This window comes from Mus musculus, chromosome 6 (genome assembly GCF_000001635.26).
Source record: "Mus musculus strain C57BL/6J chromosome 6, GRCm38.p6 C57BL/6J".
Classification (NCBI taxonomy): domain Eukaryota; kingdom Metazoa; phylum Chordata; class Mammalia; order Rodentia; family Muridae; genus Mus; species Mus musculus.
In genome coordinates this window covers 72,510,985-72,535,033 of record NC_000072.6, presented here as the reverse complement: position 1 = coordinate 72,535,033, position 24,049 = coordinate 72,510,985, and the positions used below count along the sequence as shown (strand labels likewise).

Genomic DNA, 24,049 nt, shown 5'->3' with positions numbered 1-24,049 from the left:
ATCATAAAGACCTGTGTGATTTTCAGGTGCCAAAAGTCATTTGACAATGGCTGTTTGCTTTCTGAATATCCAACCTTTCGGGTGTAGCTGGCCTTTACCTACTTTATGGGTTCTTTTTCCCACCCTTTATCTCCCCCTCCACCCCCAGCCCAGTTTCACTCCCAATCACTAGATAGGAGAGAAAGAAGGCTAGAAGGGAGAGAGAAAGAGGGAGAAATCCTTGAATCTAATTTCTTTCCGTTTATTTCTTCTTTGAGCATGACTACTAGCAAACAGCAACCAAACTTCCTGAACGACCAACAACCACCCACCGAGTAGGGTGCTAGCATTTATAAACCCTCTGAAAAATCCCACAGGTCACACAATTGCAGAAACTATTGCAGCTGGCAAAACCACGCCTCTGCTAGAGCAGGAGGCAAATCATAGCCAGCTGTGAAGCAGTCTCATAGCCCACACCTGGGATTAAAACAAAAACATATGCTTATAATATTTCTGTGTTTTTTGTTTTTTTTTTTTTAAGAAACCAATATTCCAAAATTCTCAGTACAATCGGGTTCAGTTAAATCCACGGGGCAGTGTTGTTAGGTGATTACCAGGAACATGATGGGAGTGAGATTTCCCCCTTTAAGGGACTTTCCTTTATTTGCATTCTTAATAATGAAGGCCTCTTAATAATGAAGGCCTCCAGGTTCAGATGTCAGCCCCCGCTCTCCTAGGAATTGAGCTTCAGGCTGTCATTCTTCTTGTCACCACCAGGGGACACCCTCTCCTATAGAATGCCTCTCAAATGGGCATGGAAACAAGCAAGGGGACTGTGGGCTTTGGCCCGAGGCCCAGCATCTGTGTTCATCTGTGGCAGAGTGATTTCAGGACCCTCCATGCCTGTGGAGGAAGGATGTGGGTTGGAGAAGCATCCTTGACCCACTGTGTCTGGGGTCTCGTAAGGAGAAGGGGAGAAAGTCAGGTCAGTATGGTTTGGGAATTTCTCTCCCATTACCCTATTACTTAGGGGAGGGAGGGAGGGAGGGAGGGAAGGAGGGAGGGAGGGAGTAACAGAGAGAGAGATAGAGATAGAGACAGAGACAGAGAGACACAGAGAGAGACAGAGAGAGAGAAAGAGAGCCTATTTCTATTCCTGTCCCCACTCCAGTCCACCATACTCAGCACAGGAAATCTGCAAGGGGTATGTCTAATATTTTCAGAGACTATTCCAAGGGACTTCAGCACAACCTTGGCCTGTGCCCAAGAAACAGGGAATCCACATACCTTTCCCATTAACCAGAAAAGCAACAGCTGCTGACCCAGACCCTGAGCACATCCTGAGGCCTTTCCCATCTGAAGCTCCAGCTTCCTGGTCTTACTGTTGTCCATCACTCAGAACTTTCCTTCCCCTAAACACACAGCCGGTCCCTTGCAGACTTCAGACTGGAGCCTCAACTCAATGGAGCCTCCTCTCAAGGGGATTTGTCTCAATGATAAAGCTGTAACAGGGCTATGGAAATAGCTTACATGGTAAGAGTACTTGCTGTGAAAACATGAAGAAAGGAGTTCCAGCCCCAGAAACTGTGTTTAAAAGCCAGGTGAAGTAGATCACACTTGTAATCCCAGTACTAGAAGGTAGGCATGCCTGCTTATGCATGCATGCATGTGCACACACACACACAGAGAGAGAGAGAGAGAGAGAGGAGAGAGAGAGAGAGAGAGAGAGAGAGAGAGAGAGAGAGAGAGAGAGAGAGAAAACAAAGAACAAGGAGGCTGGAATGAGATGCCCAGCTGACAGGTATTGAACTGCAGACAGACTCCTAAGAAGGATTATTTGACATCTGTGGGGCAATGGGGGAGGGGAGGGCTGTGTAGTGCCTGGAAAGTGGGGTGGGGGAGAATAATAGCATCCCCCCCCCGAAGATAAACAGGAGAGGGGGATACCGGGGAGTGAGAAAGGTTGGTTAAAGTAATCTGGAGAAGACAGTCTTCAGTTTTCTGTGTTTACCAAGGGGACTGTTGTCCGCAGGTAAATGGAACGGCAGACAGGACATGGTACCTTCCCTATAGGCCTAGTGGTCGGTGATGGGCAGGAGAGTACCAAGATATGGGCCTTCCAGGGAGACCAAGGCTTGCAGAGCTGAGGGCTTTCCATAGAGTGAGTAACCACTAGCTATGCCTTACAGGAGATAACAGCCAGGAGCCTGCCATGTGCCAAGTTGTGAGCTAGGTGCTAGGTGTAGGGTTTGGCTGTGAACCCTACAGAAACCAGGGCTGCCATTTATAGAGCTTACTTCAGCACCCTGGAGGCGGTACAGTCTAGCTCTGGAACAAGCCTGTGAGCTTAATTACCATGGAAGCCTTGAGCGTAGGGGTTGGGGGGCTGCTGAAGGAAGTTCTTCTGAGCTGTGGCCCGAAGGAAGAGAGGACAAGACAGAGCATCCCAGGGAAAGAATGGCCAGTGGGCAGCCCCAGGTAAGGTGACTTTGCTCCACCACCCTCCAGCCTCACCCTGGCTTCCTGAATACTGGGCCTTCTCCTGTCTGAGCAAAGTCTGGACCAGGGGACCAAGCTGGGAGAGAAAAAAGACACAGTGACCCCAGCATGGTGATCAAAACACACGAGAGGCAGAGGCAAGAGGATTGAATAATTAAGGCCAGCTTGGGCTACATGAGACTTTCTTTCTTTGTGTGTGTGTGTGTGTGTGTGTGTGTGTGTGTATACCACTATGTGTGTCTGGTGCCTAAGGAGGCCAGAAGACGATGTTAGACACCTTGGAATTGGCATTACAGATAATTATAAGCCAACATGTGGGTGTTGAGAAATTGAACGCAGGTCCTCTGGGAAAGCAGCCTGTGCTCATAACCGCTAAGGTGCCTCTCCTGCCCCGAGACTCTGATTCAAACACAGCCACACACATACACACACACACACACACACACACACACACACACCTCAAACCAAAGCCACACACACAGACACACACACACACACACAGAAACACACACACACAGAGCCCAAACAAACAAACAAAAACAGCAGTATTCTAAGAATGAATGGTCCCAGAAAAAGAGCTGAAGTGGAGGCAGGAGTGCTGGGCTCTGGCAGGGAAGGCCATTCATTTGAAAAGACATGGGGCCTTTTAAAAAAAGACTAAAAACAGTAAGCCGGCAGTGGTGGTGCACACCTTTAATCCCAGCACTTGGGAGGCAGAGGCAGGCAGATTTCTGAGTTCGAGGCTAGCCTGGCCTACAAAGTGAGTTCCAGGACAGCCAGGGATATACAGAGAAACCCTGTCTCAAAAACAAAACAAAAACAAAAACAAAAACAAAAACAAAACAAACAAACAAAAAAAAACCATGTCTCTGTGTGTCTCGGCACATGCATGTGGAGGTCAGAGGTCAGAGGGCAACTTGCTGAAGCCAGTTCTCTCCTTGGGTCCTGGAGACCCAACCTGGATTGTCAGCGCCTTTACTCATTGGCCCAAGATTTTTTTTTTTTTTAAAAGATTTATTTGGGGGCTGGTGAGATGGCTCAGTGGGTAAGAGCACCCGACTGCTCTTCCGAAGGTCCGGAGTTCAAATCCCAGCAACCACATGGTGGCTCACAACCATCCGTAACGAGATCTGACTCCCTCTTCTGGAGTGTCTGAAGACAGCTACAGTGTACTTACATGTAATAAATAAATAAATAAATCTAAAAAAAAAAAAAAAAGAATGGCATAAAAAAACCACTAAAAAAAAAAGATTTATTTGTGTTCTTTTAAAGTGTAAGTAGGTGGTGGTGGGGTATGTGCAGTGGCTGCAGAGGCCAGAGCTGTCAGATCTCTCTGCAGCCAGAGTTACAGGAGCTGCCTGACGTGGGTACTTGGAATCCATCTCAGGTCCTTTGGAAGGACAGGCAGGGTGTGCTCTTAACCACTAAGCCATGGGCCTAGTTCCACCAACGTTTTTAAACAGTGGGATGTATGTATATAAGAGGCTTCCTCCTTTTTTTCTCATTTAGAGAAAGTCTAGGAGAGTTGAGACATTCTCTTATAGACTTGGCTGGCTTCAACTTTCCATGTACCCAGGCTGGCCTGGAATTCCTGATCCTCCTGCCTCTACTTACCAAGTGTCAATTACAGTGTACACTACCATGCCACACCCTATTCTCTTACAGCTTTGTTTTGTTTGAGACAAAGTCTCATGTAGCCAAGGCTGGCCTAAAACTCATTATATAGCTAAGAATAACTTTGTCCTTATAGGCTTGATTTTATACGATGCTGGGAATCAAACCCAGGGCTTTATGCTCCATCCCCCTCTGTTTTCCCCTCTGTCTTAAGATTGTCTTTTCTCAAGGCTCCCTGAGTTAGATGGCTCACTAGCCTAGCTGCTATTAGTAAGCCCCAAGTTAAGGGAAAGACCCTGTCTCAAACAAAACAAAATAAAATAATACAAAACAAAACAAAACAAAAAAACCCACCACCCACCACTACCACCACCACCATACGAAACATCTCTAAGCTGGTTTGGCAGTTCAAATGAATTAATTGTTGCTCCTGCAGGGACCTGGGTTCAGCTTTCAACACTTACACTGAGTGACTCAAAACAGCCTGTAACTCCAGTTCCAGGAAATCCAGGATGCCTCCAAAGGCAGCTACAACATGTTCACACACACAGCCATACACAAACATGCATGCATAAATCTTCCTAAAGATTTGTTTTATATGTATGAGTGTTTCATCTACATGTATGTAAGTGTATGTGTGCAGTACCGGAAAGAGGTCAGAAGAGGGTGCTGGGCCTCCTGGAACTGTAGTCATAGATGGTTGTGAGCTGCCAATGTAGGTGTTGGGAACAGAACCTGGGTCCTGTGAAAGAGCAGCAAGTCTTCTTCACTACTGCTCCATCCCCCAAATAAATCCTTTTATAACTTATAGTAGGGACTGGAGAAGTGGCTCAGTGGTTAAGAGCACTGACTGCAGGAGTTACAGAGACAAAGTTTGGAGCTGTGTCAAAAGGATGGACCATCTAGAGGCTGCCACATCCAGGGTTCCATCCCACAATCAGCTTCCAAAAGCTGACACCATTGCATATACTAGCAAGATTTTGCTGAAAGGACCCAGATATAGCTGTGTCTTATGAGACTATGCCGGGGCCTAGCAAACACAGAAGTGGATGCTCACAGTCAGCTATTGGATGGACCACAGGGCCCCCAATGGAGGAGCTAGAGAAAGTACCCAAGGAGCTAAAGGGATCTGCAACCCTATAGGTGGAACAACAATATGAACTAACCAGTACCCCGGAGCTCTTGACTCTAGCTGCATATGTATCAAAAGATGGCCTAGTCGGCCATCACTGCAAAGAGAGGCCCATTGGACTTGCAAACTTTATATGCCCCAGTACAGGGGAACCCCAGGGCCAAAAGGGGGGAGTGGGTGGGTAGGGGATTGGGAGGAAGGGTATGGGGGACTTTTGGGATAGCATTGGAAATGTAAATGAGGAAAATACCTAATAAAAAGTATTAAAAAAAAAAAAAGCACTGACTGCTCTTCCAGAGGTCCTGAGTTCAATTCTCAGCAACCACATGGTGGCTCACAGCCATCTGTAATGGGATCTGATGCCTTCTTCTGGTGTGTCTGAAGACAGCTACAGTGTACTTGTATACGTAAAACAAATAAATAGATCTTTACAAAAACTTAAACAAAGTCAAGAAAGCCAAGAGGAATGGAAGAAGACATCAGATGTAACCTTAGATCTCCACGTGTGTGTGCACACATGCTGCACCACTCACATGCAGAAGCACATATGCAGGTGTACACATGCTCAGGGATACACACACACACACACACGCACACACACTCACTCACACACTCCTTGGCTTTTATGTTGTATTCTTCCAGGCTTACTAAAGTAAGCCTCTTCCAGCTTAAGCATAAGCACGGGAAGCCTAGTGTTAATGAACCACTGGGAGACAATGAAGGAGCCAGGGCTGCGGAACTCAGTAGGTCCCAGTCTTAGAAGGAATAAGACACATGTCCTGTCCATTAAAGTCACTGAGTAGACTCATTCGGGGCTTCAAGCACAGTTGGGACCTAGCCAGATCTGTGAGCTGAGGATCCTACAGGGCAGGGCAGGGCAGCTGAGTGGCAGGCATATCGACTCAACACCCTGCAGGGCAGAGGCAAGCAGGGTGGTACCATCGGGTCACTTTAATCCAGAGGCACAGAGAAGCTGTTCTCTATTCCCAGTGTATCCACTTCAACTGTGGAGAATATTACCTAACCTCAGCAAGTGCCCTGGAGAAAAACTAGAAGACAAACCCCATTGTACCCGAAGCCTCCTGTCCACTTTCTAGGGTGGTGGAGGCTAGGTTTGCCAGCAGCCTCTGAGGCTGCAGTGATAAGTGATCATGAACCAGGAAGAAGCAGGGAACACAGACTCCCTAGGGAGTTGTCCCTTTGTCTATTGACCATCAGAGACGTCATCAACGTCAGCTGAGTCATGGGCCTGCAAGGACAAAGGTGTGGGAGGGAAAGGCCTCTCTCCTCTCTCAGCTGTGCCAAGCCAGCCTCTTGACCCATCAGTGCTTGCCGCCCCACCTCTCTCTTTGATGCAGACCATACCCGCTGGGACTGTCCCTGGCATTAGCTTGAGCCCAGTGGAAGATAGAGTTCAATAGGCCACCATGTCTCCACCTGGAACAACTTAAGAGTCTGACTTGATCACCTGTTGTGGTACTGGATCCTCACCTGGTGGTCTGGACTCAGGCCAGGCTCCCTATTTCCAAGACCCTGTCTTTCCCTAAAGCATTTGTACTGGCTAGTTTTGTGTCAACTTGACACGACTGGAGTTATCACAGAGAAAGGAGCTTCAGTTGAGGAAATGCCTCCATGAGATCCAACTGTAAGGCATTTTCTCAATTAGTGAGCAAGGGGGGAAAGCCCCTTGTGGGTGGGCCCATGTCTGGGCTGGCAGTCTTGGGTTCTATAAGAGAGCAGGCTGAGCAAGCCAGTAAAGAACATCCCTCCATGGCCTCTGCATCAGCTCCTGCTTCCTGACCTGTTTGAGTTCCAGTCCTGACTTCCTTGGTGATAAACAGCAGTATGGAATTATAAGCTGAGTAAACCCTTTCCTCCCCAACTTGATTCTTGGTCATGATGTTTGTGCAGGAATAGAAACCCTGACTAAGACAGCATTGTTTTCCTCAGGTTGGAAATCCACACCACCTCGTCCTCTCCTCCTATGTTTATTGTTTGACTTCTGCTTTGGTTTGAGGCAGTGTCTTATGTGTCCTGACCTTGTACTTGCTCTGTAGCAGAGGGTAGTCTTGAATCTCATGTCTTCATTTACCAACTCTAGGGTTATGTGACTCTACTGAGCGACTCTGACTTAAAAGCACCTGGGTGCAGTAGTACACACCTCTCATCCCAACACTCAGGAGACAGAGACAGGTAGATCTCCTGAGTTCAAGATCAGCCTGGTCTACAACACGAGTTCCAGGCCATCCAGGGCTAAAATGGTGAGATTCTCTCTACAACGGTAACAGCAGTTGACTGAACTGACTAAGGTTCCCAGTCAGGGGACTGGGAATGAGAAATAAAGAAGATGAAAGCTGTAGCTGCGTCAGGGGTCTCTCCTAACCTAGGGACCTAGGCCAACCAAGTTCCTTACTATTTTTAGGGGGAGAATGGGCCAAGGTCAGCAGTGAGCTAAGTCAGAGGGAGTTGGCAAAGAGAACATGGGATAGATAGCTCAGGCAGAGCTGCCTAAGGACTGAGAACTGCAGCCTTGGGAGAGGAGTCAGGTCCTCAGAAGCTGCAAACTTGACTCCTTCGAGGCACTGGACCAGCTTTGCCAAGTTCAGACAAGGACACAGGACTAAAGTTCCCTTTATCCTTTCATCGGGGCCCCTGAGAAAGCCTCTGGTCAGTTTGGCTCCCTACAAACAACAACAACAGAAGCAGAACAACCATAGTTTTATTAAGAACGAGTGAGGAAGAACAACTAGTAGAGGAGCGGCTCCAAGGAGGAGTACCTGTTGATTGACATTTTGTTGTCAATATTGTTGTTTGAAAGTAAGGTCTAAGTAGCATTGGCTGTCCTGGAACTTGCTATGCAGACCAGGCTGGCTTGGAACTCACAGAGATCTGCCTACCTCTTCCTTAGACTTTCAAGTTCTGAGATTAAAGCCATGAGCCACCATGCCCTCTTGATTAACTTTAAAAAAAAAAAACCACACAACTTAATAGTTTAGATTTGTGTGTGTGTGTGTGTGTGTGTGTGTGTGTGTATTTCAGAAGAGAGCATTGAATCCAAGTGGTTGATGGAGCCTGAGTTAAGAGTCAGGCTGGAGAGATGGCTCAGCGGTTAAGAGCACTGACTGCTCTTCTAGAGGTCCTGAGTTCAATTCCCAGCAATCACATGGTGGCTCACAACCATCTGTAATGGGATCCGATGCCCTCTTCTGGGGTGTGTCTGAAGACAACAGCTACAGTGTACTCATATAAATAAAAGTAAATAAATCATTAAAAAGTATAAAATAAAAATATCTAAAATATATTAAAAAGAAAAACAAAAAGAGTTAGGAGTCAGCAATTAAGAGCACTAGCTGCTCATCTAGAGGTCCTGAGTTCAAATCCCAGCACCCACATGATGGCTCAGAGTATCTATAACTGTATTCCCATGGGATTCAATACCCTTCTGGTGTGCAGATGTACATACAGACATAAAATACATCATTTTTTTGTAAATATTTATTTATTATTATATGTAAGTACACTGTCTTCAGACACACCAGAAGATGGTGTCAGATCCCATTACAGATGGTTGTAAGCTACCATGTGGGTGCTGGGATTTGAACTTAGGACCTCCAGAAGAGCAGTTGGCGCTCTTAACTGCTGAGCCATCTCTCCAGCCCAAAATACATCATTTTTTAAAGGTGGTTGTGAGCTGCCTGATGAAGGTGCTGGAAACCAAACTCAGGTCCATTGGAAGGGCAGCATCTACTCTTAACTGATGAGCTGTCTCTCCAGCCTGACATTTATTTTAATTGTGTGTGTGCTAGAGAGGTCACCTCAGAGTCAAGAAGAGAGCACTAAAGCCCCTGGAGCTGAAGTCCCAGACCTTTAATGGCTGCCATGCAGATGTTGGAAACCAAACCTGGGTCCTCTGAAAAAGCAGGCAAGTGCTCTTAACCACTGAGACATCTCTTCAGCCTCTGCTTTAAATTTGTAATTAATTACTTATGTGTGTGTGTCAGCATGTGCCGTGTGTGTGTGTGTGTGTGTGTGTGTGTGTGTGTGGTGGTCAGAGGATAGTCTTCAGGAACTGGCTCTCCCTTCCATGTCTCAAACAGATTCTCGAAAATGACTTTATCTGATGGACCCTGTTTTGAGATGGGCTCTCATGTAACTTAGGCTAGGCTAGCCTTAGACTCATTAAGTGCCCAAGGTGACCGTTATTCCTGATCCTCCTGACGCCCTTCCCAAATTCTAGGCTCACAGGCATGTACTTACCACCACCAGCTGGGTTTGTTTCATTGTTGTTGTTGGTGGTGGTGGTGGTAGTTTGTTTTTGAGACAAGTTCACATGTAGCTCGGGTTGGTCTCATGTTTTGAAGTAGCAGGTTCAGGACATTGTGTTTAGAATCTTATTGTGCTCAATAAATCTGGAGAGAAATATAGTCTATAGGTCACAGCATCTCCAGGAAGACCAGACCAGAGAACCTCCCAGAGATAATGTGCCAAAGGTCTGGCCAAGCTCACCTGGCAAGGGCATGCTGGGTGCAGATACACTTTTTGCCAAAACCGACCATCTGAAGGCCACTCTAGGCCCCAGTAACTTCTGGAAAGAGCTCATCTATTACCAGGCTGATTCTGGTTCATTTCCCTTTGGGCCTACCTGGCTTAAGGCAGAGTGCCAGCACCTGTCTGTACAGCAGGCTGGGAAGGTGTGTCTGACTTCTGTGAATGGAAGAAAAAATTATTAGTGTGGTTACCAGCAGCCCCACTAAAGATAAATTACATGCCCAGTAGTCCAATAGAATGGCTTCTGTCCCCTTCAGTCTTCCAAGAGCCTGGACAGCCAAGTCTCAGAGGCTCCTGTTCCACACATTGCACTCCCTGAGACCTTGGGCCACAGTCTGCTCACTTGTCTTCAGGTCCTCAGAAGCCACCCCAGACCTTCCATATGATGCCTTCCCTCTATAGACACCAAGACTCTCAACTCCAGCTAGCTACCACCTCCATTTTTAGGCAACTACAACCTCAACTTACGGTGTTCTGGGTCCAGGTGAACTAAAACATGTCATAAGCAAATTGGACCCTCAGAACCCCCTGTCAATGACAGATGATGTCTTTTGGGTTTTGCTGTTTGTTTTGAGATATAATCTCACACTGGCATGAACTCACTATGTAGGGCAGGCAGGTCTAGAATTCTCCGTGATCCTCCTGTCTCAGCCATGAATTCCATTCTTGAGCCACCCTGCACCTTGTGAATTGTTCTGTTAATGTCACCATTCACCCAGAAGGAAACAGAAATTCAGAAAAGCTACCATCTCTTTGCTCTTTCCATCACTCAAGCAACCTCCCAGGGGCTGGGTCTATGCCATTCTATCTGTGCTGGGGAGCCCTGTGCCAGCGAGCTAAGGGCTAGAGGAGATCCCAAACAACCCACATTCAGGAAGTCACACTCAGAACATCTTCTGAGCTGCACCCCTCAGACTTCACATCAGATAAGACAGGTCTGTCACAGACAGTGTAGACTCCCAGGCTGGCGTGTCTAACTTTTGTAGTCTTGGGGAAATCTGGGGACCTAAGTTGTTTGTTTGTTTGTTTTTGTTTTGATTTGTTTTGGTTTTTTGAGACAGGGTTTCTCTGTGTAGTCCTGGCTGTCCTGGAACTCACTTTGTAGACCAGGCTGGCCTCGAACTCAGAAATCTGCCTGCCTCTGCCTCCCGGCATGTGCCACCACCCCCGGCTTGTTTGTTTGTTTTTGTTTGTTTGGTTTCTCTGTGTCCAGCTAGTCCTGGAATGCACTTTGTAGATCAGGCTGGCCTCGAACTAACAGAGATCTACCTGCCTCTGCCTCCTGAGTGCTGGGATTAAAGGCCTGTGCCTTCTCCAGTGATAGGGCAAGTGGAGGGACTGACTTTGTATTCTTAATGGTTAGCTGACTACCCTGGCTTAGATTATATAGACTGTTCACACAGGAGATTGGTAGCTGGGATCTCAGAAATCCATGGAGTCACTCTGTGCTCTGAATATACCATAACATGGACACTCAGTGCTGCCAGACAGCGAGGGAGTCAACCTTGCAGTGAGCTCTTGCCGTCCCCTGTTGAGGAACATATCCAGAGGCCCTGTCATGGCATGCATGAGGTGATCCCAGTCAGAAAGGGACTATCCAGAGCCACCTGTCTGATGCGGCTGCTGAGGCAAACCTCTTGTTTTCCCCTCCTTTTGTCTCTGTGTGGCTGGTGTCCCTGTCCAGGCGACACAGGTTCTGACTCCCTGCAGCCCTTTCCTGCTCCTAGGCCTTGCGATTTGCCTATGCAAAGCCCTGAGCAGGAATGAGTAGCTGGGGTGAGGGTAAGAGGGAGGTGGCACTGGGAAATCCTGCCAGTTCCGGTTGGAGTAGGGTGGCATCCAGAGTGTTCTGTTTAGTCTGACCTGTAGACTTTGACCCTATAGTTATCCATACCAGGCCTTCCTCTCCTCTTGTGTAAATAAGAGAATCCCTTGGGTGAGAAAGTTGGCCCTTGACTCTTGGTCCAAATATGGAAGGATGTTGAGGCGGGAGATGAAGGGCAAGGAATAGGCCCAGGACCTAGTTTCAGGTGGACTTGATCCTGTCTTCTCCACACTCCTCCTTTTCCATGGTACTACCTGGGCTCCCTGTTGAGTGGCTTTTCTTGGCTTTTTAAATGTTTGGGTTGTTTGTTTGTTTGTTTATTGAGACAGGGTCTTAAGTAGCCCAAACTGGCCTTGAATATGATACACGGCTGACAGCCTTAAGTTCTGATTCTCCTACTGGGATTATAGATGTGCCCAGTTTTTATAGGATGCTAGGGATCACACACAGGGCTCTGTGTATGCTAGGTATGTGCTCTACCAACTGGACTAGGTCCCCAGCCCAGGAAACTTTCTCAGTTTCTCAGAGCCTCAATATTATGGCTTCCCCTCCTTCAGCTCTTATGTTGAACCTCTAGTTCTAGTGACCCTAACAGAACACTGAGCCACTAGGGAGGCAATTAAGATGAAGTGGAGTAAGGCCCTGGTCCTACAGTCTTATGTCTTTATAAGAAGAAGTAATAGCTGGCTCAGCCACCCTCTGTGCTCACAGGCAGGAGGCTACCTGAGGACACAGAGTGAGGTGGCGATATCCAAGCCAGGAAACAAGGCTTCACCAGAAACTAACCCCGATCTTAGCCTTCTATCCTCCTGATCTCGAAGGAAATAAAATCTCTGTTGTTTAAGCAGCTCAGTGTTGTGGTATTGTTACATCAGTGTGAGCTGACTAATAGAGTTGGTGTCTTCATTTGAAAGTGAGCGTAAAACCGGGGCTTGCCTCATAAAACTATTCTGGGAGTCCAGTGAGGAAACGATACTTGTAAGGTCTGACTGCTTTCTGTAGCATTTCTGTCTGGATGTCTGAAGCAGTGCCTTGTGAGTAGCACATGTTTATAAACCAATTGTTGTTGGTTTGGTTTTTCTTGTTGTTGTCTATTTTATTTTGTTTTGACTTTTGTGTTTGTTTCATTTTGTTTTGTTTGAGGCAGAGTTTCACTGTGGAGGTCTGTGCCTGTCCTGGAATTCAGTATGTGGTCTCATCGTCTCACTCAAAGCCTGCCTCAAACTCACAGAGATCTACCTGCCTCTGCCTCCCAAGTGCTGGGATTAAAGGTGTGTGCCACCATGCCCATTTTGATAAATAGATGTTTTATAAACGCCTCCATTAAAGAATAAACTGGTCACATGGAATCTGAGAGCCTCTGAATTTTCCCCTCACCTTTAACTTTTTGGATCTGTGATCACCACCCACTAGCAAGTGGTAGAAGGAGTAAAGGGTTGGGATGGGTGACAGCAAGGTGGCATCTGTCCATCAATGTCACCCAATACGGTTCTGAAAAGGTGATGCCAGAGAGCCACACCTGGTCCGGCTTAGGTCTTCTAGCTTGGATGAAGAACTAGAGACCACAGCTATAGAGGAGAGCGGGGCCCTGGGAGTGCCCTGGATAAAGTCCATTTTGGGTGGGAGACCACAGGCAGAGGCGGGCACCTTCCAATACTTAGAATATGTAAATAATGGGAACAATGGAGCCCTTATCCCCCAGGACATTTGTGGCAGCTCCTGGGCTCTAGAGAGGCAAAGGGGCTCCGCTCACCTACCTTGCCATGGTGAGACTTGGTTCTAGAGGATCCTTGGGCCCATATACCTGCTGAGACTCCTAGAGATCCAGGACTGTGGGCAGGGAGAGTCCCAGCTGTACTAACCACTCTGCCCCTGCTCTTTCTAGGACAGGTTCAGTGGCAGCAAGGCCCGGTGAGTGCCCCTCTTTCTCCTGCTCGCCCCTTTGTCTTCACCTACCTCCCCCTCACTGGAGCAGCTGTCTATCTCTATCCACCCGTGTGCTTCCACTCTGCCAGCCCTGTGCCCAGCATCCCTAGGGTATCATCTTATCCAGCTGTGCACCAAAGGCCACTAATTCTGCCTGCCCCCTGAGCCCACCCCAGTCTTCTCCTTCCATTGCTCTGATCTCAGGTCCAGGCTGTCACACTGGCTTCTTCAGAGAGCATTCCTAGTCATAAGTGTGAGTGGTCTAAAGTGCAATGTCACCCTGACAGCACTCAGGGTCTCTTTGGGCAGAGCTGAGTAGAGTCTGCTTACAGGTTGGGGCCACCACTCCTTCCTGCCAGAGGTGCAGGTAAGTGCACAGTGAGTCTTAGGGGCCCAGCAGACCAGGGTCCTCCACAGTTGGATCTCCCTGAGTGACTCTAGATAGCCTGTCCCACCACCTGTCCAGCAAGGCTTAGCACCTAAGCTTGGTTCTCTTACGTGTCTTGGTCAGAATCCGGGTACGGGGGTCAGGAGCCATTGATGGGTGAAACAAACACATCTGCCGAGATCCCCGTGTTTCACCACACCTGTCTTGTCTACACTGCTAAAAAGGCCCCTTTTATGGGTTCCTTTAGTTGTAGGGTTGAAATCTATAGTTAAGGGAAGACGGTTTACGATTTATCAGAGAGAGAGAGCAAAATAAACCTTTTGCTGGAAGTAGGTGGGCTGGGGTGAAGCAAAACCAGTCTATCTATCCAGATACCCAAGTTTGGAGAGAAAGTAGAGCCAACCCATCTTTCCTGTCTGGCCCAGAGACCTGGAGAAACAGGGTAAGTCGGAATGCTGAGGATGGGGGAGGGGAGGGAGGGAGGCACCAGCCACCAGGGCCTGCCATGTTCAAGCCTCCATCTTCCCTATGCCACCAGCATCCCTTTTTGAAGGCCCAGGAAGAGGGAGAAGAGGAGGATAAATATGAGCTGCCCCCCTGTGAGGTTCTGCCCGTCAGTCTGGCCCCTGCACAGTCTCTTGGCTCTAAAGACGACTCCTTGTATCTGGGTGAGGGCTGGGAGGAGGGAAGGGCTGAGAGGTTGGGTCAAGGCAAGAGGGTCCAACAAAAGGAGAATCCGGCCCGGCCTCTCTTCCTTCTGCCTGAGTTGGGGCAGAAAAGGGCCTCAGCTGGCTGCCACTGAGGCCTCTCAGCTGGGCAGAAAAGGCTAGAGAGATGGAAAGGAGTTAAAACTGTAAAGAAGGAAAATGGAGAGGAGGCAGGAGGGAGGGGTGAGGTAACTAAGGCAACGTTGACAAAGCAGGAAGCCCGACCCAGTCCCTAGGGCCTTGCGTTCCCTCCTCTGAAATCGCTGCACATCCTCCCAACCAGGGTGGGAATGCCCTGAGAGGCCACCACCACTGGCATCTCACCCCCCCACCCCCACCCCCGCTCAGTCATGTGGGGGCAGGGAAGCTGACTGTCTCCAGTTGCCATGGAGACGGAGCTGTTAAGAAGCCAATAAGTAGAGGAGACAGGAGGAGAGAGGGAGAGATGAGGGCTAGGTGGGGAGAAAGTGGGAATAGACTAGGGAGGACCTTCCTCCCTCTCCCCAGTTTACAAAGCATGGGGTCTCTTTCAGATCGTTCTGGGCCCCTGGATCCATCCAAGCCACCACTGCCCCCGCCTCAGTCTACCATGGCCAGAGGACTCCCCATAAACCCTTCCTTCCCTACCCGCCCTACCTCTGGCTACCATTTCCCGGTGAGTAAATCTTACAAACATCTCATTTGCACAACCCCTCCCGCCCCCCCACCCCCCCTCCCCGCTCCCGTTCCACCCCCAACATGCGTTTATATTCTAGATGCCAGGAAACCTCTGCCTGTGCATTACAAACCAGAGTGAAACAAACAAACAAATAAACAACAAAATAGCTCCTCCCACTTGCCTAAAGGGTCCTTTCATCCCTTCCTTAGTCACCCCTCTGCTCTGCTCCCCGCTCCAGCACAGCTCAGCAGGGCTCTCCATCCTCTGCTGGGGTTGGGGGCAAGGCTCAGCTACCTTCACCTGGGCCCTGGACCACAGGACCCATCTCTGGCCAGAGGGGTCAGCTGTCGTCATCCCAACTCCCTTCCCCGCTGTGATCTGGTGGCTATTCACTTTCGTATTTTACAGAATAAAAATAAATAAATAAGCAGGGGAAATTTCGCAGTAAGGAAAGGACCCCAACTAGAGGCAGGGGGAAGCATTGTCAGTCTCCTTTTGTAGTATTTTATGTTTGTTTTTGTTTGTTCAGTTGTGTTTTCTGGGGGAGGGGCAGTTGAGAGGGGGGGTCTCATGGAGCCCAGGCTGGCCTTAGACTCACATCTACCCTGCCTCAGCTTCAAGCATGAACAGGCTAACAATTCAGTGTTAGTGTTGAAAGCAGCACATCAGCTCTACCCCCTTGCACCCCAGCTTCCTTGTTCTTCAACTGCCTGCACTTCACACCTCCCTCTCTCCTCCCTCCTCCCTCTTCCCTCCTCCCTCATTTCCCTCTTTCCATAATGCCCACAGCTGAAGACAGCAATGAACCCACAGCCTGCAAAGCAGGGACCTGTTTTTGGAAGGCAAGGTAGAGTGTCCCCTCTCTTTCCACGGCTCCACATAGGGAGGGGAGGCCTCTCCTACACTTCTTCTCTCCTAGAATTTTGGGGTTGCCTTGAACAGGGCTTGCTGCATCCCTCCTAGCCACACCTCCTTTTTGTTTGCCAAGCCTCCAAGTCAGTCAGTACAGGTATCATTACCACCAAAGCCATGATCTGCTGTGCCCTAGAGTTTGAAAGCAGAGGCCCTGACCTCCAGGCCCTGTCTTCAGTCAGTGTGATCCCTTGGCCAGGTGAGGGGCACCCTAGAATGAAGTGGTCAAACCTAAGACCCTCCATAGTGAGACAGCTGAGTATTATCCCTCATCAACAGGCAACCTTGGGCTGTCACTCCCATTGTCTCCACTCTCCAGAGACTTGCCCCTATGGTCAGTGCCTTGAGATGTATGACCACAGGACCTTAGAATGTCAAGATAGGGGGTGGGGGGAATGGACCATTTGAACCATCCCCGAGTAAAACAGGTTACAGGAGGGTTAGCGTATTCCAGCCCAAGGTCAAACGGCTCACACGAGGCACAGTCCATCTTAGTCTCAGTTGCTGGTGAACCTCCATCACCTTGAGGATTTTTGTTTGTTTAGTTTTTGTTTTTGTTTGTGTTACCATAAAGTTATCTGGAACCAAGCCTAGCAAATTTGGTGAGAAGTTAAGCCTGGTGATATGTCAAGGCTGTAAAGAGAAAGGATGAGTGAATGAGGTGTGTTCTCCTGGGTCTCCAAAGCTAGCTCTGAGGAGCACTGTGACCAAGGATGCCTAGACCCATTCTCACTGATGTTCATGAGTGCTCTGAGGAGCACTGCGACTAAAGGTGCCCTAGCCCTCTTCCTGCTGGTGCTCATGAGTGCTCTAAGGAGCACTGTGACTAAGGGTGCCCCTTTCTCTCTGACGTTCATGAGTGCTAGTTCTCCCTTTTCCTTACAGGGCGAGGTACATCTGCTAGAATGGTGAGCTGCCTTCTTCTCTATCCTGTAATCTAGGGACTTCTCTGGAAAACTGATAGGGCTGGAATGAGCATCCGAGGGAAAGGTCTGCTGTAGAGTCATTCTCTCTTCCAAAAATATAACCCATTGGTGCCACCCAGAGCCTCCCCACTCTCTGAGCACTCCTAAAGGAGAAGTCAGTTGGGGCATGCCCTTCTTGTGTACATAAGGAGAAAGTGAGACGGCTAGAGCCACCTTCCTCTAGGTCAGTGGCTTCTTCCATGTCTTACTTCCTCACTAATAAGGCACATGTTTAAAAGGGACCACAGGTCTAGTCAAACCCATAGTCCTACACCTTAGGTAACAAAGAAACCAGATGAGGACATCTACCTGGAGTGTGAGCCGGATCCAGGTGAGCGCCTGCCCCTCCCACTACCCATGAACACACTCTCCTGGCCCCGTTCTTGTTCCCTCCAAAATACTCCCCTCTAGACCCTACCTGGGAGTCTTCATTTCTGCTGTTGGTCCCACACTGGCCCTACCAAAGAGGTGACTGGCACTCTTAGAGCAAAAAACAGGGGGTAGTGGGTGGGGAGGGGGTGTTCTCAGCTGCTCCAGCCAGGCCACCAAGCAGAATCTCCCCATGGAAGGTCTCCAGGAGAGCCAAGTCAAAGGCAGCAGTAGTAGACCCCTAGGCTGTTCTTAGCCACTTCCTGATCAGCCTGGACTTCCCTGCCTGGTCCCCAGCCAGACTCTGTATGCCCTCTCTATTCTAGTTCCAGTCTTGACTAGGTCTCTGAGCTCCAAAGCCCTGATACCTCCAGTTCCTCTGCCAAGAACATCTGGATTGCCCAAGTAAGATGCAGCAGTGGAAGGGAACAACATGGGACAATGGGTTCACTAATAAAGGAAACCCCAGAGGCCAGACACAGGAGCAAATGTCTTTCTTTAATCCCAGCATTTGGGCAGCAGAGGCAGGCAGATCTCTGTGAATTCAAGGCCAGTCTGATTTACTTAGAGAATTTTGGATTAATTGAGGCTGCCTAGTGAGACCCTGCCTCAAAAAGAATAAAAAAATAGATTAAAAAAGAAAAACAAGGGTTGGAGAGATGGTTCAGTGGTTAGGAGCATGGCTGTTCTTTCAGAGGTTCTGAGTTCATTTTTCAGCAACCACAGTGGCTCACAACCATCTGTAAAGGGATCCAATGCCCTCTTCTGGTGTGTCTGGAGACAGTGACAGTGTACTCACATATATAAAATAAATCTTAAAAAAAGAAAGGAAGGAAGGAAGGAAGGGAGGAAGGAAGGAAGGAAGGAAGAAAGAAAGAAAGAAGACAGAACAAAAAAAAAAAATCCTCTGAGCTCTGCTCCCCAATTTATTCTTTGTAGGTCAGTGGCTGGTTACCAGGAGGCTCGGAATGTAAGAGGCTAGTGGTCAAGGAAGAAGAGAGCCCAGAGGGGTGGGAGGGAGGCCTAGGGTGGGACTTCAGGTTTTGGGCAGCGGCCTGGAAGGCCAGTTCTCATCTGACCAGACTTCCTGTGTCCCAGGGAGCTATGGATGGTGCGTTGAAAGGTAAGTACACACCGCTTCATCTCCATGGGTCTGCTCTGCTAGGATCTTACTCCCTCTGGCAACAGATCCTCCCCCCCCAGGTCCTCAGGTTCTGTTTACTTCACCAAAGGGGTCCATGCAGCTATGACTTCTGCCTGATCAGGCCTGAGAGGACCCTCTTGGGCCTTTCCCAGGGTCTGCACTAACTCGAAAAGCAGCCAGTATGTGTCCCAAGATCAGTTCTCACTTGGAAATCAGGCAAGGCCTGTCTGGTAGGTCCTCCCTGAGTGTCAGGCCTGGGAAGACAAGGTGCACAGAATGGCCAATGTTAGGTTTCAAACATGCTGGCACCCTCTGCTGCAGTAGTCCCCCATGAAGCCTTCTTACCCATCCCCTTCCTGGTTCCAGCCTTCTTCTCTGCTTCTTTCAGCAGGAAGGAGGCTGTCTGCTTCCTCCATAGCCCCTGCTCTGAGTAGCTCTGTTGCTGAGGTGAGCTGGGGCAGATGTGGGAGATGTCTGTGGGAAGCAGAGTCCTTGCCCAGGAGCCCTCCTAATCCTGGGGCCTTTACACCCCCATGAGGAACACGCGTGTGCACTTAACCGGGTGTGCAGCTCCCCCGTCCCCGTGCTGCACCCCAGGCACAGACACTACTTGGTTTGGCCTGTAGGACTCAGGCTGGGGCTGGCAGATGGAAACACAAATAACTGTACCCCAGGGTTCTCTGCTCGCCATGAGCAGCTCAGCACTTGGGTGTCTCTTTGAGTAGCTCTGTGTATTGTACAGAATGGTAGTCTGCTGGGTCAGCCTTGGTACTCTGGAAACTGTGACCGTCAGTCTGTTGAGAGAGCCCTGCTTCACTTCCAAAAGGTGGGCATCTGTCAACTCTTGGCCTTCTCTGAAAGTCCTCTAGTCTCTGCCCATGCCTGATGAGGCTGGCAGTAAGGGCGGGGGAGGCGCTTCACATAATTAGTCAGCTGGCCTTAGGCAACTAAGATGAAGTTCATGGCTGGGGTCTCCTCCACAGGATGGGGCCTACACGGTGCGCCTCAGCTCTGGGCCTCACAGTTCCCAGCCCTTCACTTTGGCAGTACTCCTCAGAGGCCGTGTCTTCAACATTCCCATCCGGCAACTGGACGGTGGGCACCACTATGCCCTGGGTCGGGAGGGCAGGAATCATGAGGAGGTGGGTACCGGATGAGTCATGGGCCAATCACCGAGGTGGGTCAAAGAGCAGCACCCTGGGCCTTGCCTGGAGCATGTGTGTTTTCGGGGGGTGGGGGACACCGATTGCTTCCCTCCCTCACCCTGGCTTGAACAGAAATGCCTCTGAGGTAGTTCTGTCTCTAAGTGCCTGCCTTGCAATATGAAGGTCTGAGTTTTACCCCCAGAGCCTCAGGGGGTAAAGTAAGGCAGGAGAGGTGGCTCAGGTTTATTTATAATCTTGGGCTGGGAGGTTGAGAAACAGGTATCCAAGTCAGTGAGAGGCCTTGTCTCAGAAGACAAGGTTGGGACTGGAGAGATGGCACTCACTGGTTTGAACTGGGGTTCCCCGTACCCACATGGCCGGCACACTTGTCTATAGCCCCAGTTCTGAGGGTCTTAGCGCCCTCTCTGGCCTCTGTAAGCACACATGCATGAGATGCACATATATCCGTGTAGGTAAGACACTCGTACCTATTTAAAAAAAAAAATTAAAAGAAAAATCCTAATAAACAAGGTAGCTAGGCATGGTGGTACTCACCTTCAATCCTACTCCTTGGGAGCTAGAAGCAGATGGATCTCTTTAGTTCTAGACCAGCTGGAACTACGCAGTGAGACCGTGTTTAAAAACAAAATAAAGCTGTGTGTGTGTGTGTGTGTGTGTGTATGTGTGTGTGTGTGTGTGTGTAGCCAGAGGCCGGAACATCTTCCCAGACATCTGGCACTGTGAAAAGAGGCCTATCTTTTCTGGGAAGGACTTCCGTGTGCCATGGTTCAGTCTTCATAGGGTCAAGGTGAGGGCAATGAGACCATCTGAGAGGAGGGCAGAAATCTCCAAGGACCTTTCTCCCCAGCAACTGGCTTCAGACCTAGACAGTTGCCCACCACTCAGCTTCCATTGAGAGAGGCCACAGCCAAGGACCAGGCCTAAAGCAGTTCTCGCCCAGCTCTGGAAGCCCGAGGCTGGCCAATAGCATAGCATGCTGGTGCAGTGGCAGGCTCACAACCAGACAGCAGAGCGGCGTTTCAGTCTCATAGCGTGGGGGGAAGAAAAAATATCTAGAAAAATGCCAGCCAGCTCCCCTGCCAGGCCCTACAGTTGCCTTAGAAAGTTGTTGGCAGACTGAAGCCTAAGGGACCCACAGATGCCCTGCCTGCCTTATCCAGCTCTTCTCCTCTGTGGCCGCCATGGTTCAGCATTACACGAAGCACCCCCTGCCCCTTGTGGACGGACACAGTGGCAACCGGGGACTCACCTACCTGCGCTTCCCCACCAAGCCCTGAAGAAACAGCAGCACACAGATCCCCCTCAGGCACGTGATGTGTGCCCCATTCACTTTCTCTCCCACTTTAGGCTGTTTTCTTTTCCCTGCCTTCCTCCACCCCAAAAGCTCTGCAGGTTCAAACTGAGAGGCATGAAGATGGCCACCTGGGAGGCTGGCTTCCTCAGAGACACTGCCTCTCCTTAGACTGACTTCTTGTGTGTGGTTTGCATCTTCTGGGAGGAACTAGGTTCCCAGCACACAGTATACTTTCAATAAACATTTACTGACTGAATTCTCTCTTAATACCGCACACACACCTTTTTGAGTATTATAGTAGGTACAACTGTGTGTGATCACGTGCATGGGAGTGCCTATGTCCACAGAGGACAGACTCATCGGATACTCTGGAGCTGGAACGAGGGGGTCAGGAGGTGTAAGTTTCCAAAAGTAGGTGCTGGGAAGAGCAATAATGGTTGTATAGTCCCTGAGCTATCCCTACAGCATAGGGGAGGGATTCTAGAGTATGCTGAGAATAGCGGCCTTCCCCAGAAGGCCTTATACTTCCTGAGAGGAATGGAGTAATGTCGCTGTGTGGGTCTATTTCGTAGGCTAAACTGCAGAGGAAAGGGTTCGGGCTTTTGTTCTTCTAAATTCTTCTAAATTCTTTGCCAAGGAGAAGGGCCAGGCCAATAAACTGACCTTTGTTCATGCTTGCTGGTCGTGGGCAAGGAAGGGGGGAGGAGGCTCAAGGTTTCTGGAGGAGAGAGAGGCTGATGGTAAGCATTTGATGTCTAGCTTTATAGCGTTATAGGAAGGACCCCAGGAGACAGTCTGGATGAAAGCCTAGAGGATGAATAAAGGCGCTGGGAGCCTGGGCCAGTGGATGGTAGAGGCTCTGCGACCCAAAGCTGAGCTGCCTGGCAGGACGTGGGCCCAGCGGGAATAAGGGGCTCCGGGTTGGGCTGGCAGCCAGCAACCCACAGGCTGGCCCAGGGCGGGGGTGTCTCCGGGCCCTGGCGTGGAGCCTGGAACACCCCGTGCCGGAAGCACCACGTGACCATGACTCCGCAGAAGTCTCCAGCGGCCGGGAAACAAAGGGCAGCTCAGGGGCTGCCTGGCATGGGGGCTGGCACGGAGGGCACGGTTCCCACTGGTGCCATGCTGCACCCCAATACCTCTGGACCGTCTCCTGGGGAACCTAGAGTCTGGCGTGACCTGGAGGCTTGTGGGATGTCCGGGGCGGAAGCCAGGGCCTAGGGATCTGCTGGCGAGGAAGGGGGTGGGGCGGGCCACGTGGGCTGCGGGAGCGTGCACTGTCGCCTCCGTTCGTCATCACCCTCCGGCAGATTACCCTCCCTGAGCTGTAATAGATGGGAAGATAATTGTCCCTGCCCAATCATCGACCTCCGGTTAGGAGGCTTAAGTGAGGGCCTTCCTGCGTAAGAGGCGCATCATGAGCCACACTCTGGCTCCCTTCTCTTACACCAGCCCAGAATTCGGGTCAATTAACTGCTACTGATAAAGCCCAGCAGGATGCAGGCTCAAGCCAGGAGTCTGATCATGGACAGCACCTGCCCAGTGTTGCAGGAGTGGGGGGATCTCAGCCTGCGGAGGGTAGGGACTCTCTGCTGCCTGCCAGGCCTGTTAGCCTAGCATTTCTTTTTACCCCAGGCCACTTCTAGGCTCAAGCAGTGGAAATGGCCTCTCTCTCCTACCATTTCTCCAGGCACCTACGGACTTAGGATGTGGGCCACTGGCACTTTGGGGTGCCCTCATCTGCTTTGAAGACAGAAAAGCCTTTTCAGGCCTTTTAAATGAGTTCTGAACTCCCTTATCGGTAAACTAAGAGCGCTTTTGTTATTGGCTGCAAAGGTACTTCATGCTGGGGCAGGAGATAGGTAGTTCTTAGCTAGCCTGGTTTATATAGTGAGTTCCAGTCCACTTAGAACTGCGTACAAACAGTCTCAGAACAAACCCCCAATACATATTACAAAAGAAAAAAAAAAAAAAAGAGGTAACTTTCATTCATTGTTCCTGCAAGAATCAGGGAAACTGTCCAGGTAGTGTGGGCAGTACCTAATTATTAGAGCCCCCATGGCAGAAATGAGCATGATCCTTAGGACAGCAGGCCATCAAGGTGGTTGGTTCAGTGTGTGGGTCAGTTTCCTGCCAAGGCTGACACAGGGTGGAAGAAGAGAACCATCTTGGCTATGTTAGCCTCTGACCTCCACATGCTGCGGCCTCCTCCCACCGTAGAAAGACACTGAAAGAGAAAAGAGCAAGGCCCAGAACTGGCTTAGCACCTCCTTAGCTGACAGATGTGTATCCAGATGTCTTCTCTCCCTGGGACCCAACCCATTCTGGCCTTCCCCACCTTCCTCTCCCTCCTCCTAGCCTTGGTCCCTGCTACTTACCTTTCACCCACCCAGAACCAACCTGTCATCCCCATATCAGATAGTCAGGACAATGAAGACAGTTGGTGACAAGTGTTGAAAAATTCATTCTATCCCAAGTTCCTCAAAGCTGACAATATGGACTCATTTTAACATGCAAGTTCAAGCCAAGATTGTCTTAAAGCTCTATTTTTTTTTTTTTTTTAAATTCAAAGACAACAGTTTTATTACACTTTGAGGTTTTGGTTTCGTTTTGAGACAAGGTTTCATGTTGCCCAGGTTGGCATCAAACTTGCTGTGCAGCTAAGGATGACCTTGAACTCCTGACTCATCTGACTCCACCTTTTGAGCATTGAGATAATAGACATGGGTCACCATGGCCAGTTTGTTCCACACTGGGGACCAAGCATAGGGCTTCATAAATGTTGGGCAAGCACCCTACCAACTGAGCTACGTCACTAGCCAGTAGTTAATTCCTTTTGAGTAGATGAATGTGTACAGTTATAGCTGGCTGGCAACCATCCCATCTTTCCAGGCTTTTTGCCTTTCTAAATGTGAAGGAATAA

At 49.5% G+C, this 24,049-nt stretch overlaps 1 protein-coding gene across 11 annotated transcripts; it reads left to right on the top strand.

Moving 5' to 3' along the window:
• The first annotated feature begins 827 nt into the window (after positions 1 to 827).
• Positions 828 to 21,393, top strand: Sh2d6 (SH2 domain containing 6). Of its 11 annotated transcripts, none has more exons than XM_011241547.3 (17): positions 828 to 964; positions 12,745 to 12,868; positions 13,483 to 13,508; positions 13,856 to 13,890; positions 14,283 to 14,353; positions 14,450 to 14,579; positions 15,152 to 15,273; positions 16,066 to 16,123; positions 17,074 to 17,096; positions 17,433 to 17,484; positions 17,849 to 17,927; positions 18,462 to 18,492; positions 18,621 to 18,645; positions 19,055 to 19,113; positions 19,409 to 19,492; positions 19,650 to 19,808; positions 20,993 to 21,393. In XM_011241547.3, the coding sequence occupies exons 2-17, from the start codon at positions 12,785 to 12,787 to the stop codon at positions 21,107 to 21,109; spliced, it is 1,155 nt and encodes a 384-aa protein (XP_011239849.1). In that variant the 5' UTR covers positions 828 to 964; positions 12,745 to 12,784; the 3' UTR covers positions 21,110 to 21,393. The 11 variants fall into 11 exon arrangements, 10 of the variants coding, with proteins under 10 accessions (XP_011239849.1, XP_011239851.1, XP_011239846.1 ...); XM_006506835.4 differs by lacking the exon at positions 828 to 964 and adding an exon at positions 1,872 to 2,457; XM_011241546.2 differs by lacking the exon at positions 828 to 964 and adding an exon at positions 12,550 to 12,631.
• Positions 21,394 to 24,049: the final 2,656 nt, after the last annotated feature.

What these genes read in the sequence shown, in the direction of transcription:
- Sh2d6 (XM_006506835.4), top strand. Translation starts at nt 2,336, where the DNA reads ATGGAAGCCTTGAGCGTAGGGGTTGGGGGGCTGCTGAAGGAAGTTCTT. An exon ending in GGAGTGTGAGCCGGATCCAG is followed by an intron (nt 17,485 to 17,848) that starts GTGAGCGCCTGC and finishes TCTCTATTCTAG; the next exon opens with TTCCAGTCTTGACTAGGTCT. An exon ending in CCCTGCTTCACTTCCAAAAG is followed by an intron (nt 19,493 to 19,649) that starts GTGGGCATCTGT and finishes TCTCCTCCACAG; the next exon opens with GATGGGGCCTACACGGTGCG.